General features: G+C 38.4%; 1 protein-coding gene across 1 annotated transcript; it reads left to right on the top strand.

Annotated features, from left to right (window-relative positions):
• The first annotated feature begins 521 nt into the window (after nucleotides 1–521).
• On the top strand, nucleotides 522–13236 carry INHBA (inhibin subunit beta A). Its single transcript, XM_030549357.1, has 2 exons — nucleotides 522–909; nucleotides 12106–13236. The coding sequence occupies exons 1-2, from the start codon at nucleotides 522–524 to the stop codon at nucleotides 12990–12992; spliced, it is 1275 nt and encodes a 424-aa protein (XP_030405217.1). The 3' UTR covers nucleotides 12993–13236.
• Nucleotides 13237–18315: the final 5079 nt, after the last annotated feature.

Here is an 18315-nt window from a genome sequence, read left to right as displayed (position 1 = left end):
CAGAAAAATTGAGAGAGAGAAAGAGTAAAGTGAAAAGAAGTGAAAGAGATTTTTTTAAAAAGAAAAGGGGGTGGGGGAGGGCAGAAAACATGAGTGGTGATATTTGAAGAGAGGTGTGGGTTAGGGAGCAATGAGCATAAGGAAGGCAGCTTGGCTGTTCCTCCCCCTTTCCTAATCATAGCCCTTACTCACAGACAAAACTCCCTCCCTCTCTCATTCACTCACTCACTTTAGGCCAATCCGTCCTCTTTCTCTCTCTGTGTGTCTCTCTCCTACTCTGAGACAGAGTCAGAACTCTTCTCCCTGACAGCCACAAACATCTACAGCACTTACTGCATTCAGAGAGGGAACCTGCAAACAAAACTTCACAGAAAACGTTCTATTCTTGTTCCAGACAATTTGCTGGAGAGGCGAGGGGAAAAAAACAAACATACAAACAAACAACAAAAAAACCTGTGTGTGAAGAGAGAGGAAAAGCAGGGCTTTTTAAAAAGGGAATCACAACAACTTTTGCTGCCAGGATGCCTTTGCTTTTGAAGAGAGGATTTTTGTTGGTGCTTTGCTGGATTATAGTGAGGAGTTCTCCAACCCCAGGATCTGAGGGGCACAGTTCAGTCACTGACTGCCCAGCGTGTGCCCTTGCCACACTCTCAAAGGATGTGCCAAACTCACAGCCTGAGATGGTGGAAGCAGTAAAGAAGCACATACTGAACATGTTGCACTTGAAGGACAGACCTAACATCACCCAGCCGGTGCCCAAGGCAGCACTTTTAAACGCCATAAAAAAACTCCACGTAGGAAAGGTGGGAGAGGATGGCTATGTGGAAATAGAGAATGACATTGGAAGAAAAGCAGAAATGAATGAACTTGTAGAGCAAACTTCAGAAATCATCACATTTGCAGAATCAGGTGAGTGCTAGAAAACACTACTGTAAAATATATCTTTCTATGCCAGAACTGCAATTAACTTGTTTCTTCTCCCCAACAATAATATTTTCTGTAAGATTATAGGATGAAGGGGAGGGGGTTAAGAGAAAAGAACTGTAAAAGAATTTGATTCTACCTGATTTAGTCTTGGCTACAGCTTACTTGCTTACACTTGCTAAACTCACACAGCCCAACAGTAAGGAACCTATCTAACCAATCTTGAGCAGAAAGTCAGGCTGCAAAGGAATCTTCCAAACTGCTTGTGAAACCAGAGCAGTTGAAGTACTGGATGCTGGGTCTGATGGTGAAACCTCTCAGAAAGATTCTAATGAAAGAAAGGGATCTGAATATTGTTTTTTAAAATAAACCTTCCTTGTTTAAAAAAAATACCAGTAGGTATTATACCACATGGAGCATATTTAACTTAATACAAGCGAGAAGGCATTTTTTGTTGTTTAATTAGCACAGCATCCTAGGCAATACATTGTTTCAGCGACTGTCAGATAAACTTCAATAGAACCAGGACAAATACTTGTAGATGATCCAATTTATAATGCTGACTTTTGCATGCTGGAAAAAAAAAAGGAAAGATTCTGTTCCTAAGTGCTCCCTGCCAAAGAATGCAACCTTGACAGTGTTCACTTTGAACTATTCTGCTCTCTTTAATTGGTAAGAATAAAATGTTCAGGGTATAGAATTTACTAACTATTTGCTCAAAACCACATCGTATGCCTATAGAAAGCCGCTGTAACATTCTCCCCTAAATGAGTAGACCTAGAACTCAGTACAATAGACTATATGTATGTGCATATACATAAGATCGTCTACATCTTGCTATAGTTGTATCACCAATCTGGAAAGGTATGAAATTGTTCATAGCAACTCTTTTTATGATGCTGTCTAGCCAAAGAATTTTTTCTTGTTGCCAAGACAGTTTTAAAAGAATGTCACTGTTTTGTTTGGTACAGCATATGGTAGGCAAAGTATGCACAGGAACTCCAAGCATTTTTGTTTAAAAGTTTGCTGCAGCAGTATAAACAATTAAGACAACACTCAGAATTTCCAGTCCTGAAAACCTGTTGACTCAGATGTTCTGTTTGCAGGCAAGCCATGCACAGAAGTGTGCATGCTTTTAAGAGCAGGCATTCCTGCCGGCTGTATGGTTTCCAACTGTACAAGAAGCCTTTGCCTTTGGCGTTCTTGTCAATGCAGCCGTTATCAGTTCTTTCCCTGGGAAGAGTTGTGCTTTTCTTCCCTTGTGTGCTTGCCATTTCAAACATTGGATAGAAGATCTCAGTGCAAGTGAACACTTGAAGCAGCTGTGATTTTCTACCTGTTTAAGGAATAGACTTATGGAAGCAGAAAAATCGCTAGGCTAATGAACAGATGCCCCACCTGGTTTTCAGCACCTTTCTCAAAGCAGAGTGGAACACCTATGGAATGAATAGTGGCTTCTGTTCATCCATCAAGTCTCAATTATTTGTAAACTCATTATTGTCTTTCCTGAGCCCTGATGCAAAGGGATTCTGAGTTTGATATATGCCTATTAAACACAACAGCCTTAAATTGCAACTCCTAATCCAATTGGCTCAGAGTCACATGACCAAAAATAATTTTGCCATTGCCCACAGACTGGCCAATAGTCCAGCTGCCAATCTCTCTGTTAATAACTACTGAACTCTCACACAACACCAGTTTGATTTACGTCCATATAACGATCAATATTAACAACAAAATTAATTTAACAAGATTTGTGGTATCTAGTTCTTTAGCAGAATGCAGGGTGCAGAATTTTATTCTCTTGCCTTTTTGGTTGCATTGATGCACTCCACCTTCTTGGAGGGATGTTCTAAGAGATGTTTGGGGCCTTTTTTCCATATCTACTGGATTTAGTTGGAAGGAGATTAAGGGAATTTTTTTTTAAAAAAGTGTTGAATAAAGTAGATATGTACAAGAGTCTAGATTTATAATGGAAAAAATTGACTTCCAGTAGGGTCATTACTGCTAGTCAGTTCTTTAACCTGCTGAACAAATAATTTTCCTCTATAAATTCAAGATTTATTAATAATACTTTGCAGCTGAATAACACTTTCCATCCATGGAGCTCACAGTCTATACAAACACAGATGATTTAATTCAGCTTGACATTAGCTTGCTGACACATACTCACTTGTAAAGATGGAGGTTAAATCCTAAAGCAGTATTATTTTCCCTGTTGTGCACACGTGGAAACTGAGGCAAAGAGAATTCAAGCAACTTCTCTTAGGTTATAAAAGAAGTGTGTGGAAGAGCCAGGAACAGAACATAGATCCATGGGCAATCCCCAATGCCTATAACAATTAATAAGAAAACAGTTGATAAAGAGTCTACAACATTGAAGTATGAGACTAAATATACTCTTCTTTCAGTTAGGATAATATTCTTGCTACTCCTACTAGAATCCACCGTCATCTAAAAAGGAAGCAGTAGAGAATCAATGAAAATTAATGGAAGTTTGACACGAGTTACATCAGCTAAATGCTGGTGAAAATAGGAGTAAGAATTTAGATTTTTGTTTGTGTGGGTATGACCACACATAATCCTATCATATTTTGACTATAGAATAACCAGGAATTGAGGTTATTCTATAGTCACAGGCATAAAAAGAGATATTTCACTTTTTATTGTGAAATCGTCTCCAGCTGTTGCACACAAATATACACCGAAAATGAAGTGTGCACACACTACTCTGTGCATCTATTCTGTTTTTCAAAATCTATATTTAGGCTGATGTTTTATAAAACACAGAGACTAAAATGAAAAATAGGAGAGGATATAGATAAATGGGTGGGGATGAGGGTGTGTGTGTCGGGACTAGAGTAAATGTATTGAACTCTTCTAAAGCACAGGTGCCCTCATATCCTTGAGATCAGCAGAAGTCTTGGCAGGTATTTTTCACTGCTACAATTCCAGGCACATCTTTGTAAAACTAATGACCAAGCATATTGGACAAAAGTTTACAAAAGAACTCTTCTGTACCCTGGCATTCTAACAAATAAAACATGAAAATGATTTTCTACTTACATATCCAGCTAAGATTACTAACTGAGATTAGTTCTGCGAGCATCCTTTTGCCAAAACTCTGTGGTTTACTTCAAGGTCTTAAAAGTTGTGTTAGAGAAAAGGGGAGCGGGGCAGACATATATGTTCTCGACAAGCATAGCCACAAGTTTCCATTGCTTAGATAGCCAATGCGTATAAAATCTGGTTGGTTACTAACCCCTTTATTTTTTTTAACTAGATAGCTTATTAGCCAGTCAACTACTAAGCCTTGAGATAGTGCCAAGTGCATATACTGATCCTGGCAACTAAATCAGCACTGAACAGGGCTACTAACATCAGTCACTGGGTAAGAGAGGGGAGTTGTAAGCATTGAAATCCCAAAGCTTGTCATTAGAGATATCAAGAATAAATGAGAATTGTGATAGCTATTCACATCAGTTTTACCTTTTTGCGTCATTTCATGTCAAATTTAGATGTGAATTGACTTGACAGTAAAGACTCAGACATCTCTTTTCTTAGACAGATTGCCAGCACTGGTATTAATAGCAATGTGTTTGATGTGGATGAGGAGGAAAAAAAGGAGAATGGGTCATTTATCCTTCTTCAATTGTTTAATCAATTGCCTTTTTAAAAGATGCTTATTTAAGTGCACATCCTTCAGTGCTCAGTAAAGCACTTAATGGCCACAAGAGGGCACACTCTTCCAAAGCCTTTTCAATTCATGCAAGTTAACCTTCCTGCAAGCTGCTATTTTACCTAATTGGATCCTGAATCCCAAAGATCTTTGTGCTTATCTGTAGCCTCTGAGTGGAGATCTTGTTTCTTCCATCTAGTTTAAAAGGCAGAAATTCACTGGAGTGGAAGACTACCGGAAAAATAATGCAATGTAAGGAAACAGGCAAAGGAAGGGAAAAGATAAATCTGATCAATTGTTGGATGCTTACATTCTCGAAATCTAGAAATCAGAAATGATTTTTTTTTACAACAGACACTGAGAAATGTGACCATGAATCATCAGCTGAGCTGATTTTATCACATTTTTTCTAATGCAGTCTCCTTGGCTTTTAGAAAACAAATCTCTTTCCCCTTGGGTTTTTTTTTTCTCTTCTCCACTTTGAGATACTTTGTCAAAGATTCCAAGTCTAACAAATGAAAGCAAATTACTTCCAAGAGAGGAAAACCCCTCTTAATTAAATTTATTTTACTGAAACAAAATGAGAAGCTTCTCTAGGGGTTGGTTTGGTTGTGAACAGTTTAAGAAAGTGCAGGTGAATCAAGGAGATAACTAGTTTAGAAAACGTATCTGCATGAACATCACTGTGCGTGCAGACATGTATGCACTTGTGTCTGCAAATATATTTGCTTGTATATATGCATAAATGTGCCTATGTATTTTTATATACATGTATGTGCCAGGGCATGCAAGCCTGGACATGGGTATGCATGAATTTGTGTGTGTAGTGTTTCTGTGTAAATGGGATTGGGCACTTGGATAAAGGTATGTGCATGCACGTCCACATGCATGCCTATGTATAAATGGATGCATATCAGTGTCCAGGTGTATATAAACTGGCCTGTCTGCATAAACGTGCATAGATCTGTGATCAGGTGTCCTTAAATGTGGATATGTGTATTTGTAAGTGTGAAGTCAATATTGTTTGTGGCAACAGAGCTTTAACAATGTAAGTTAAGGTCTAATACTAGTTCATTTGAAGACAGTGGAAACGCTGCTATTCATCTCAATAAGCTCAGGATTTGACCCTTACTGCACAAAAGTGCAATATTTTTATGGAAAGAGTGACAGCTTAGAATTCAGATCTGCAGTATAATTAACATCACACAAATTGTTCTTTTGTCTTCTGCAATACAATGAACCATTTTAACTTAACATTGCAAAAACCTTACTGGTGAAAGCACCCCTACAACTCCCTTGAAAACACACACACACACACAAAACCTTATGAAGGAAGATTTTTAGCTCTAGTGAGGGAACTCTACGTTGTAAGTGCAGAATGTCTCCTTTTTGGATAATAAGGAACACGTTAATTTCTGATAGAATAAAATATGAGTCAATAGTTAGTAGAGCTGAATTTACTCAAATTTCAGATGAGACGACCTTGTCTGTACCTTTTCTGTTGGCCATTTCATGAACATTTATGGGAATGGGTTTTTGTTCACATGAACATTTGGGGAATGGCTGTTCTTCCTGCAAATACCTGTATTCACCTGTAGACAAGAGTATGTGAACATGAATACAAGGTATTTGCTATTTGCACCAGAATTGCTCTTTCCTTGTTTAAAGAGTTACAGTTATCCAGTCCGGGAGCAGATACACAATCCTGTGAGTTAGGTGACCAATCACACATGAAGAATAATGAATAATTGGAGAGAATCATTGTGAGTGATCCATAGACTGAAACACATCCACATAAATTGCCACTGAATAATCATGAATAATGAAAAAAATGTAATAATCAGTCTGATGAGGGATGATTACCAGACAGATAACAGGGCTAAATTCACTGGAAAAACTGTGACCAATTCCTCTAGCTCTAGTGGTCACTCATTAGTAAACCTTTCAAGCAAATATCTCTCAACCACACTCTTCTCTTCATTCCCTCCAGAAGAACCTTTCTGCTAACCTATTTCTTTTTCTCTGTCTCCTGGGGAACGAAAATGAGGAGTAAAGAGAAGGATGCTTTAGAATGTAATTACAGATTGGCACATGGTACAAATCTCCCTCCCCTCCACCCAATCTAATCACAGGCAGTAGTAAAGTTAGCAACTTAAAAAAAAAAAGCTTGCTTTGTAGGGAAAAATAGTTCACTTACAATATAACATAAAAATGACTCAAAATGAAACAGCAATGAAGAATGGAAATTTAAAGTCACAGAGCTCTCTTATACTGTGAACATTTTTCCATGGCCAATTTAAATACCGTATATTAAGAGTAAGCTCCACTGTAATGGTGGGAAGTATAATTGTTTCCATGGGTGGCTGTTGGGTCTGGGGGGAGGGGAACAAAGACTTAACCATTTAATAACATTTGGTTAAGGAAAAACCTACTTTAAATGTATTATCGTTTTATTCAAAAAGATCTTCTAAGTTGTACAATTTAGGCCCTACCTGTGTAGGTGCACATAGCTCAAACTCACAGGGCCCTATCCTGAGGCACAGTGTAAGTCCGAAGTCAGAAGGCTGGAACTGCAAACTAAGGGACTCAACTTGGCAGAAGTGAGGAAAGGAATCATGAGCCTCAGAGTGCACTTTAACACCAGCGGTCCTGTGGTTTCTATTGAGAGACCTAAGAGGGAGTAGCAGGCCTCATGCAGGGATTTGCTGCGTGGGGCCACAAAGTGCCTGGACCCACTGGCAAAGCCCTTGTTTGTCTGTGATATGCCTGCTTTCCTTCTGCATTCTCCTGAGGGACACCAAGCACACAAAAGCCAATTCTGAAGAATAAAGAGGTTTCAAAGTCCCTCACCTCCCAGCTCTGGCATGGTTTTTTCTAGTGAATTGCACCTTCCCTGTCCCCTCAGCCCCATTCCATGCAGTCTAAAAAAATTAATTCTTCCATATTAGGTCATTATACACAGACATAAGCAGCCTTATGATTGCCTTTGCAGCTGGGTACATGAAGGATTTAAATGCATCCTTCCTTCCCATCACATGTTCATGCTCCTGTCCTTAAAGGTATGCAAGCAATATTGAAAGGCAAAAGATGATAGCGCAAACTCATTAAAATATCAAATAGTGTTGCTGTATTTCCCTCCCACTGAATAATTCCTTCCTTATAAAAGCTTTTACCACATAACATAAATTATTTTTTTATTGTTCACTTTTCTCCACAGCTATTGCCAATGTATTTAGCTTTGCTAGAAGATTCCTGTTTGCTCTTTAGAATCAAGACCTTCTTTGTGGCAGAGACCAGCCAGAGCTGGGAAGTAGAGAGGTGGAATCAGACACAAACATCCCCAATGTTTTGTTAAGTAAAGGATGAGAGGATGAGATCTGGGGTTCTGGAATAAGCACATCTCTCCCTTCTCTAGCATTTTCCCCTGTGATAACACAATCCAATATTTTGTCAGTATAGCTCAGAAGCACTGAAGAGATGAAATGGTCAGCAGTGTTGGATTGTGGGACTTTCCACGTGAATCAGGCAGGAGGAGCAGGGTGATTAGAAATGGAAAAAGTCCCTTGAAAATCAGCCGCAGCAGACAAGGAAATACAAAAAGAGGACAATGAAAATATTGCTGTGAGCTTGTGATGAAATGATACCACCCAAAACATTTAGTGAGTTCTCTTTTGCATTTTCAGTTATCAGACAGACTACAGCGTGTTTTTTCATTAGACAACTATATATGAAGCCAGTGTACATTTCCAAAGCATTATGCATTACGCAAGGTTTAACTGAAGCTAAATCCCTGAGCAATGCTTGGGGGAAAAGGGACTGCAGAATCTCTAACCTAAAACACTTGAGATGTGATTCCTCTTAGGATATTTATGTGGCTTTTTTTAAATAAAGACTCTAACCTGGTGAACGTTCAATCATATTGGGCCAACTCTTGAGGTCTAACTAAGCTTTTACTCAGGCAAAACTCTCACTGACTACAATGAGAGTTTACATGAAAGAGGGACTTTGTACAAACCAAGGGTATGTCTCTACTACCCACCAGATCGGCGGGTAGTAATTGATCTATCGAGGATCAGTTTATCGCATCTCATCTAGGTGCGATAAATCAATCTGCGAATTGACGCCAGTACTCCACATCGGCAGAAGGAGTAAGCAGCGTTGAGCCATGGCAGTCGACTCACTGCCATGAGGACAGCCAGGTAAGTCGAACTAAAATACTTCGACTTCAGCTACACGAATAGCGTAGCTGAAGTTGCATATCTTAGATTGATCCCCCCATACACCCCAGTTTAGACCAGCCCCAAATTAGGACTTCAGTATTTGTACTGTTAGTTCTTTCTCAGAAGCTGATTACAAAAGATCATAGTTAGCTGATTTGGGGTAAATTCAAGAGAGTTTTGATTTTTCCCCACCACTGTGTTAATTTTCCCTCCAGCTTTGTTCCATACTAGCCTCCTGAAAACGGACCTAAAACAGGTTTCTTTTTAACATTATAGAATTTTCTGCTAAATAATGTGGGCCTGAGGACTGCATAGAATTTTTTTTCCATACAGAAGCATTAGAACAGTTTGACTTTTTTGCATCTCCCTCTTTCCTTGGAATTTAAATCCATAGTTCTTTATGAAAACATGTCGAATAATGTTGGTGATGCTGTTATGGCATTAGACTTTATCTTATGTTACTTTCCAGCAGCCGTTCAGAAGTGAGGTAAGGCAAAAGCACTGGAAGTCTATTCAAATACTTCATGCTGTATTAGTCCATTTTTTTAATTACTACTAGGGGTTAATTCAACTTTCAAAAACATGGGGACTTATGAAAAAATAATTTTAAAAGATCCAGAGATTTTGTGTCTTTCATGCAACATCTGTCCAAACTGAGTAACTAAGTTGTTACACATTCTACTTTTCAGCCTACATATAAGGTAACTGTGGCTATTTACTGATGGAAGTATGTCACTTTATGATTATTATCAGCTCCCATTATAATGCTAAGAACAGAAATGTTAAATATTGCACCTTGACACCTAACAGCATTAAGTAACGCTTTAATAAGTACTCTCTTTATAAAGCCCTTTTCTCATTATACATTAGAACCAAAAGCCTCAATTTGAATTCCCTTGAATTTAGAGGTGTTTCATATCTAGATCCAGATGCAAATCCAAACCTGCAGCATAATTGCACTACTCTCAATGTTTTGCTCAGAAGTTCAGGCGCGTAACAAAGGGGGTACATGTATCATATGTCTTGAGAGATAGATCATGATAAGCCACAAAATTCAATTCCTGATCCAGAACTCTTGCATATTTTGGGGTGCTCTGATTTAGGTTTTGGTTTGGCCCAATACAGAGACATGAGCAAACTATAAAGTTGGGGTCCAGATTTGAACTTTTCCAAATTTCTAGCATATATGAAGTTTTGGTTAATGCCCATCTGTATCAAAAACCTTCTGCACTTGTGAAGCAGACAGCTTTGCCATAGTTTGTCTATTGCCAGAATAGAAACATGAGCAGCGGCCATGAAATAGCAAAAAAGGCTAACTCATCTCCTTTTAATCACTATCAAGTGCCGGTCATTCTCAGAAAACCTCACATCTCAAAGCTTATGTCACCTTGGATTAGCATGGTCTCTTTTCCCAAAACTTCTTACTAATTTTAAGTGAGAAAAGATACACCTCTGAAAGCAATACATTTACCCGACAGTTCTGTTTAATTCCATGAGAACCACATTTAACCCCCTTTGGAGACGGGTATCAGCAAAGTCGATGGGAAACAATCCATGGGGTTTTCTGTCCCAAGGACAGTTCAAGTCCACAATTTCATACTCTCACTGGGAAGGAAAACAAAAACAAAACAGTGTGCCCTCTGGCTACTCTAATTTAGAAATTACTGTCTCTTTGACCTGGGAATTCCACCTGGAGTAGCTGAATATATCTGTATCAGGACTTCACAGAAAAAAGAAAGCAACAGGTAGCTTAGAAGACAGTGTGGGATGGTCACAGGGTTATAGGAGCCAGGAAATCTTGAGTTCTCACACAGGATTTTCTCTGTGGCCTTAGGTAAGTCACTTAAACACTGTGTCTCAGATTCCCAATCTGTGAAATGGGGATACCTCTGAGGGGTGTTGTGAGAACTAATTAATGATTGTTTGTGGAATTCTTTCATGAAGAAGAGCCAGGATCAACAGCCTTGCTGATGCAATAACACTTTTCAAGTGACCTTTTTGATGCTTTGGTCCTACCATTTCAGTCTTGATCAGTGATTGCCCTTGATACCCTGACACAACATCTTGCTCCACAAGTGTAATGCAGTTTGAAGAATCTGTCCCTATCCATTTTAAAGTTTTACAGTTTTACATCTATAAATTCCGAACATCTGCTGCCTGCCCATCCTATCCCAGAAAGAAAACTTGTAGCCCTTTACCCACAGGGTGCTGGTCTTCTCTTTCTCTAAAAAAAAATCCAACTTTCCTACAAATCATAATGTCATAGTCATAGACACAAACCACCTCTGTTTCTTTTTTTTTCTAAACTAGCCAATTGATTCTCTCTTAACTTCTTCATGCTTTAGTGATCAAACCATAAAACAGCCCTCATCGTTCACTTTAACTTCTGCCAGGGATATGAGGTCTGTATCAAAGAAATTCCCTCTTCCCAGCATAATCATCATCACTGGCATTCCAGCAAGTTTATATAGTTATGCCAGAGAACCTTCTTCAGAAGGTTCTTTAACTCATTTCTTGGTGGATTTGCCATTACTATAACAACGGGCACACTGTGTTAAATTAAGAACAGAATCTATAGCTAGTAGTCCACAGAATTAAATGTCTGGCTGCAGAACACTAAGCCATTTCTGAAATGTATAGATCTGTGAATCTCTCAATGCTAAGAATGATATTTAAGTATTGCTAGGTTTCTGAAACTATTGGCATATACTTCTTTGGTGTAAGAACTTAATGAAGAATGATGATGATTTATAGGGGCCAGATCCTGCTTCCTTTGGCAAATCTCCCATTGACTTCTTTGGACACGGATCTAGTCCCACAATTTTTATCTCTAGACACAGATTTGTATGTGTATTATATATTTTCATGGGCTTTTTAAAAAAAAACAACAACAGTGATTACTTCCCCTGTCAGTTAATAGCAATCACAAGAGAAAGCCAAGCAAAATTAACCCCTACACACCAAGTAATGCCCATTTGCCATTAAATGTACTTAGTGAATTCACATATATGATTAATGCTCCCATAACAAAATTTGATATGAGAAAAAAATTGGAAAACAAATACTTCAGTAAATAGAGAATTTCCACTAAAGAAAAAGTTAACATCAAAGAGATGTGGGAGACAGAGGGGGTTAGCAAGGCACAGTAGGGAACACTCCAAATATTAAATAGAAACATAACTTAGGGAATTTTATTCGTCTGGTGACAATACAATCTTATCAAAGGAATGAAAAATACATACTAACCAGTTCTTCCCATCTGTTTTTATTTATCAACTTCAGGCACCGCTAAGAAAATGCTGCACTTTGAGATTTCCAAGGAAGGCAGTGACCTATCAGTAGTGGTGCAAGCTGAAGTGTGGCTCTTCCTGAAAGTCTCTAAGGCCAACCGAAGCAGAACAAAAGTGACCATCCGACTGTACCAACAGCAAAGACAGCCCAAAGGCAACTCTGAAGGGGCAGAAGAAACGGAGGACGGAGAACTGAAGGATGATAAAAGTGAGACTCTCATCTCTGAAAAGGCGGTGGACACCCGGAAAAGTACCTGGCACCTCTTTCCTGTCTCCAGTAGTGTGCAATACCTGTTGGACCAGGGCAGGAGCTCCCTTGATGTGCGGATTGCTTGTGACCAATGCCAGGAGACTGGAGCCAGCCTGGTGCTGCTGGGCAAGAAGAAGAGAAAAGAAGAGGATGGGGAAGGGAAGGAGAAGGAAGTTGGGGAATCCACAGTAGAAGAGGAGAAAGAGCAGTCACACAGACCTTTCCTGATGATGCTTGCTCGGCATTCCGACGACCGCCTGCACAGACGACGGAGAAGGGGCCTGGAGTGTGACGGCAAGGTCAACATCTGCTGCAAGAAGCAGTTCTTCGTCAGCTTCAAGGACATTGGATGGAATGACTGGATCATTGCTCCCACAGGTTACCATGCCAACTACTGTGAAGGTGAATGCCCCAGCCACATAGCGGGCACATCTGGTTCATCATTATCCTTCCACTCCACGGTCATCAACCATTACCGCATGAGGGGCCACAGCCCCTTCTCCAACCTCAAGTCATGTTGTGTGCCCACCAAGCTACGGCCAATGTCCATGCTATACTATGACGATGGACAGAACATCATCAAGAAGGACATTCAGAATATGATTGTGGAGGAGTGTGGCTGCTCATAGACACACACCCACACCAAGGGCCTGTTGTCTGTGTGGAGAATTGAAAAGAAGCTGCAGTAGAGGAAAGACCCGACTATGGTTTAATCTTTCCAAATGAAACAATTTAAAAAAAAAAGACAACACATGGAGTTCAAAAAGACTGAAGACAGACAAAGGAAGAAAAAGAGCGCATAAACAAACAGGGCTTGAATGAGAAAATTTTTGAATAGCAGTGTGGGAAGGGGGATTCCCCTTCCTTTCAATATGTTCCATATTTTATTATATAGTATGTTAAACATTATTTGTTACAAGGGGAATTGTGTTCCCTCTCCTAGTTACCCATCAGTTCAAGCCCTGGTAGCAGCTTGCCTAACCTGCAGCAATTTGGACTCTGAGTCCAAAACAGCATTGAAATTCTTAGAAAAGCCATGTGTATGAACACTACATTCACTGGCACTTTCCCCTCTCCCCTCCCCCCCAATTTACCAAGGACATAATGAGAGTGTATGTACTATATGTGTCTGTGTGTGTTTGTATGTGTGTGTGTGTATATATATATGCCTGTGTGTGCACGTGTGTGTTTATATGAGCACACACACACACACACACAAATACACACATACATACTCGCACACACACACACACAAATACTCGCATACATACACTTACTTATGTTGGTAAAGGGATAATATTGCGCAGGTGTTCACACCTTCATCTTCTGCACTACATTTGCAAAAAAACCCACAAAAAAACAAAAAAAAACAAAAAAGAAGAAAAAAATGAAAAAGAATGAAAGAAAGAATACAAAGTTACATTTCGTTAAGGTGCTTACAACATTAGAACTATGCAACCTAGTTGGTTTGAAACTGTTTACCTGAGAGAGAAAGGAAAAAAAAAAAAAAAAAAGAAAGAAAGACTTTATTTAATGGAAGTAACATTTTTTTTGTTTCAATGAGAGATACTTGAAAGGAACATGTTTGTCCAGTTACTGGAGCCGAACATTTCTATATTTTGTAAAAAAAAAAATTTTTAATCGTTTACTATTTGCACTACAATGGTGTTTGACCTGTCTAATCTTTATTTAACAAGTATATTCGAGGGAGGTTGATTGGGAGTAGGAGGGGCTGAGAGCTGCACTTATTGTGGGCTATACAAGAACTGCTACAGCACACAAAATAGTTATTTATATTATAATAATAATTATTATTTTGTACCTTAAAAAGAATAGACACATACACCAAAGACATTTATATGAGCCTCTAAACAGTCTGTTTGTGGTTGGTACCGGTCATAAGTAACAAGTCAGGGTTTAGATTAAGGGGACAATGGGGTTGATTACATTCAGGCTGAAATATTGCCCAAAACATCACATTGCGATCTGGATTTAGCTGTGGATTTCAAACCCCTAGAAAATCCTGGGGTGCTTGGGTTCAAGATTCTATTTCAGGCCCATCTGCGGTATAATTGTTACTCCTTTCACATTCATGACACTAAGACTTTTTCCTGATGTACAGCAGCTGTACATTATAGGAAAACAACTTCATACAAGGGGGATATACGTATACTATATATACACATGATATAAGCACTTCAGGCTTCACCCTAATGTTCTTAAAGCAATGAATGGTTGTGTGCAAAGCACAGTGTATTAAAAGATTATTTTTTAATGAGTAGAAAGGAACACATTTAAAACAATCCCTTGTAACAAGAAATCTAAAGCTCCAGCGTATCACTTAGCAAGATCTGATATACTGCATGCAGCTTTGGGCCCTCCCCACCATCACCCTTGTAGAACACAGAGCAAAATGAAAGCTATGGTATTATTTCTATTTCAAATACAGTCTTTAACTGGCTGTCTCAACCACCGCTCTCCAGTCTGGCGACTCTTGATGAGTTTGCACACTATAAGACCTAATTTTCAGTGTCAACACCTAACCTGAAGGGTCCAACCCATAGGGCATAGGTAGATAGGTTTTTAAAATTCTATCACTGTCATATTTAAAAGAATGCTGAAGTAAAAAAATTGTTGTTGGGTAGGGGAATAGGTTAGAGGGAATGGGAGAAACCTTAAGGCCTTGTCTACACTGAGTTTGGAAACCATGAGGCCTGATGCTGCAAGTTCTTACCCGTGTGAGTAAAGGTTTGCAGGACCAAGCCCCCATGTTAGCAACATCCTAGTAAACTGTGCTTTAAAAAACACTTCTTGCTAGAAAAGCATGAATATGGTTCCCCATCTTGGCGATAGCACGGTTTGTAAAAAAAGAGTTTTATAGCACAATTAAGCCCTGTCGACATTGGCCGGGGATACAGTGTGTTAGCACTTTTATGGCAAGAACCATATTTAAGCAGTGTAATCAGGGCCTTCATTTTTGTCAGCCAAAACTGTGTGTGTATGTGTGTGTGTGTGTGTGTACCCATGTCTGTATGAATCGATTGAGATTTTAAAAAAAAGGAAAAAAAATTCCTCTGTTGAATAAATATCAACGTATGTGCTTATAGCTAAGTTTTCTATCTAATTTATTCCATAGTATTTAGATTGCATAGTACAGCTAATGGGTTATACATTTATGTACTTTTTATACAATGCATTTTTTTACAGACTTATTTGCAGTTTGCAAAAAAAAAAAACTTTGTAAAAATTGTAACAATTAGGTAAACACTAAATTTGTCACTAAAGTATTCTATAAGATATCAAGGCTTTCTGATTTTAATTTTTCACAGGAGTTTGTTTTTTTCTTTAAGGGGTTACTAACTGCCAATGGAAAAAAAGAATACATAAATAATTTCTCTTTACAAATTAAACAAACTAAGTGCCTGATCTTGCATCCATTGAAGTGAGTAGCAAAATTACTATGGATTTCAATAGGAGGCAACTCGGATTCTGGAACACTGGAGGCCTGATCCAAAGTTTATTGAAGTTAATGAAAAGATTCCCATTGACTTCAATGGGCTTCAGATCAGGCTCCAAAATTATATATGTAGCCCTCGTGGAAACCTTTCTCATGTCAGTAGTCCCATTGACTTCTCAGACTGGAGCTTAGCTTTGGTCTGTTGCAAACGGTGTGTGGGGAGAGAAACTGTATTTGCATGAATGATGCCACATCCAACATTAATTAGCTCCCACTTACATGAGACTATAGAATGGTTTTGTGAACCAGTTTACAGCATGGTTAATCTCTATGTGCACTGGTAAAGGGAGCCATGTTAGCAATGTCATACTAGCAAGAGCTATTTTTAAGTTTGGTTAGATAGCAGCTGCTGGCATGAACTCCAAGCCTTCTGCCATTAAAGACAATGGCAAAACTCCCATAGACTTCAATTGGAGTAGGATTGGGCTCATGATTTTCCTGGCCAGAGCAGACAGAGTCTAATTTAAAAAAAAAAAATGATGTAGTATAGCTCAGAAAGCCAACTCCCTCCACAAGTTTGTATGTGGTGAAAGGGGACTGGTTCTGGAAAACATGAAACTAGCATGAGAAAATTCTCAAGTGAGGAAAGAAAAGAGGATTTTAGATGTGGTGGCAGGATTACATGACATACATATTGCAAAGAGTGGGAGGTTTTCAAGTCAATAAGTAACTATTCCCAAGCCCTGCTCAGTAGCATATGTACACCCTGTTTCCAAATTTTAAAAGGTTCTCTCCCTTCAATCTCTAGACTCGGTCATGGGGTTTTGATTTGTGGTCAGAGTTATTTAAAGAAGAGGGAAATGAAAACCTATATGATGAAATAAAATCAGAAATTGGGATGTTAATCAAGACTGACTGATCAACCCTCTCCCCCTGTAATAATCTGGTTTAATTAAATCTACATGTCCTCAAAATAGCATTATAAATTGCTACCACATTTGACAAGTTCTTTGAGGGGATGTGATCTTGAAAACAAACTCTCTTTTTAGGTAGCAGCATAGTAAAAGAAAAGCAAAAGGGAAGGCTTTTAAATGCTAACGTATTCCCCTCCATATAAGCCACTCCTTGTGAAATTGAAAATAAAAAATACGTTTCTTCAGTATCTGTCCAGCCCTCATGCTGTAAAATTTCTCAGACTTTCCAAAATGCTGCCTCTTCTGATGATAAAAATTTTTTTTACAAATGTTAGATATTAATAGTACATACAACTTGGAGAGCCTGTTTTAAGTACAACATTGAGAGGATGAACGTATTTATCTGTTATTGTATTCTGGGCCTTTAGTAAAAGGAAATGCTTGCAGATAATTATGATTCCTTTTAGGATTTTTCTGCATTTACATTTCACAGCAGAATGCTGATCTAGGGTCCCAACTTGTGCCCATTAGAGGGAATGGGAGTTTTGCCATTGTCTTCAATAGGAGCAGTCCCTTAACAATCACTGTAAAGTAGTATTGAATCATAAATACCCCATTATTTGCATTCAGGTCATCAGGTTAATTTAAGTGGAACACTACAAACTCAAGGGGAGATTGGCAGCATCCTCTGAGTTGGAGAAGCTTAATCACCCATAGAAGTCTATATACTAAATTAAAAAACTGAAGGGCTACTCTTACTCATACTGAAGAGTGCCTTACTCTGCAAATAGTCCTACTGAGCTCAGTGGGGGAACACATATAGTAATTACTACTCGACATGAGTAGTGGCAGAATCTGCTCCTAAAATGTAGCTTAAAAGGCATGTGTTAAAGTTATTAACATCTTTAAATTAAACCTCACGTTAATCATAATCAATACTATGGGTCAATGTAAGAACCAGTTTCTGATCCACTTGCTAATACTTAATAGAGCTTTATTCCCCAACTGGTGTCATTGCCTTTAAAGGGACTACTTGTGGAGTAATGTGCTATGCAGACTGAGTAAGAGAAATAGGATTTTGGTCTTACATGAACAATTACAATTCATATTTCCATGGGCAGAAACAAACAACTTCTGGGTTGTTTTTGGCGATACAATGGATTTGTGTTAATTCTTAATGGGGTTTTGTATTTAAACACTTTGAAAACCATAAATTGATGATGGGTTGAAGATATATATGTATATGTATATATGTGTATTATATATATCTACTATATATATACACACACACACACCCCCCAGTATAGATATACATATATATAAATTATGAAAGCCAAGATATTATGAAGCCTATTTTGTTTTTATCATTTTGTTTTTTGTTGTTGATGTTATTATTTTTATTATTATTATTATTATTTTGCATATTACATGCAGTGCTTTAACCAATGTCTGTTTGGCTAATGTAATTAAAGTTGTTAATTTATATGAGTACATTTCAACTATGTCAATGGTTTCTTAATATTTATTGTGTAGAAGGACTGTTTTTTAAATTTACAATATGTTTAAAGAGGTAACAGTTTG

Source organism: Gopherus evgoodei, chromosome 2 (assembly GCF_007399415.2).
Source record: "Gopherus evgoodei ecotype Sinaloan lineage chromosome 2, rGopEvg1_v1.p, whole genome shotgun sequence".
Classification (NCBI taxonomy): Eukaryota; Metazoa; Chordata; order Testudines; family Testudinidae; genus Gopherus; species Gopherus evgoodei.
This window is presented reverse-complemented; position numbering and strand designations above follow the sequence as displayed.

What these genes read in the sequence shown, in the direction of transcription:
- INHBA (XM_030549357.1), top strand. Translation starts at nt 522, where the DNA reads ATGCCTTTGCTTTTGAAGAGAGGATTTTTGTTGGTGCTTTGCTGGATT. An exon ending in CATCACATTTGCAGAATCAG is followed by an intron (nt 910 to 12,105) that starts GTGAGTGCTAGA and finishes TATCAACTTCAG; the next exon opens with GCACCGCTAAGAAAATGCTG.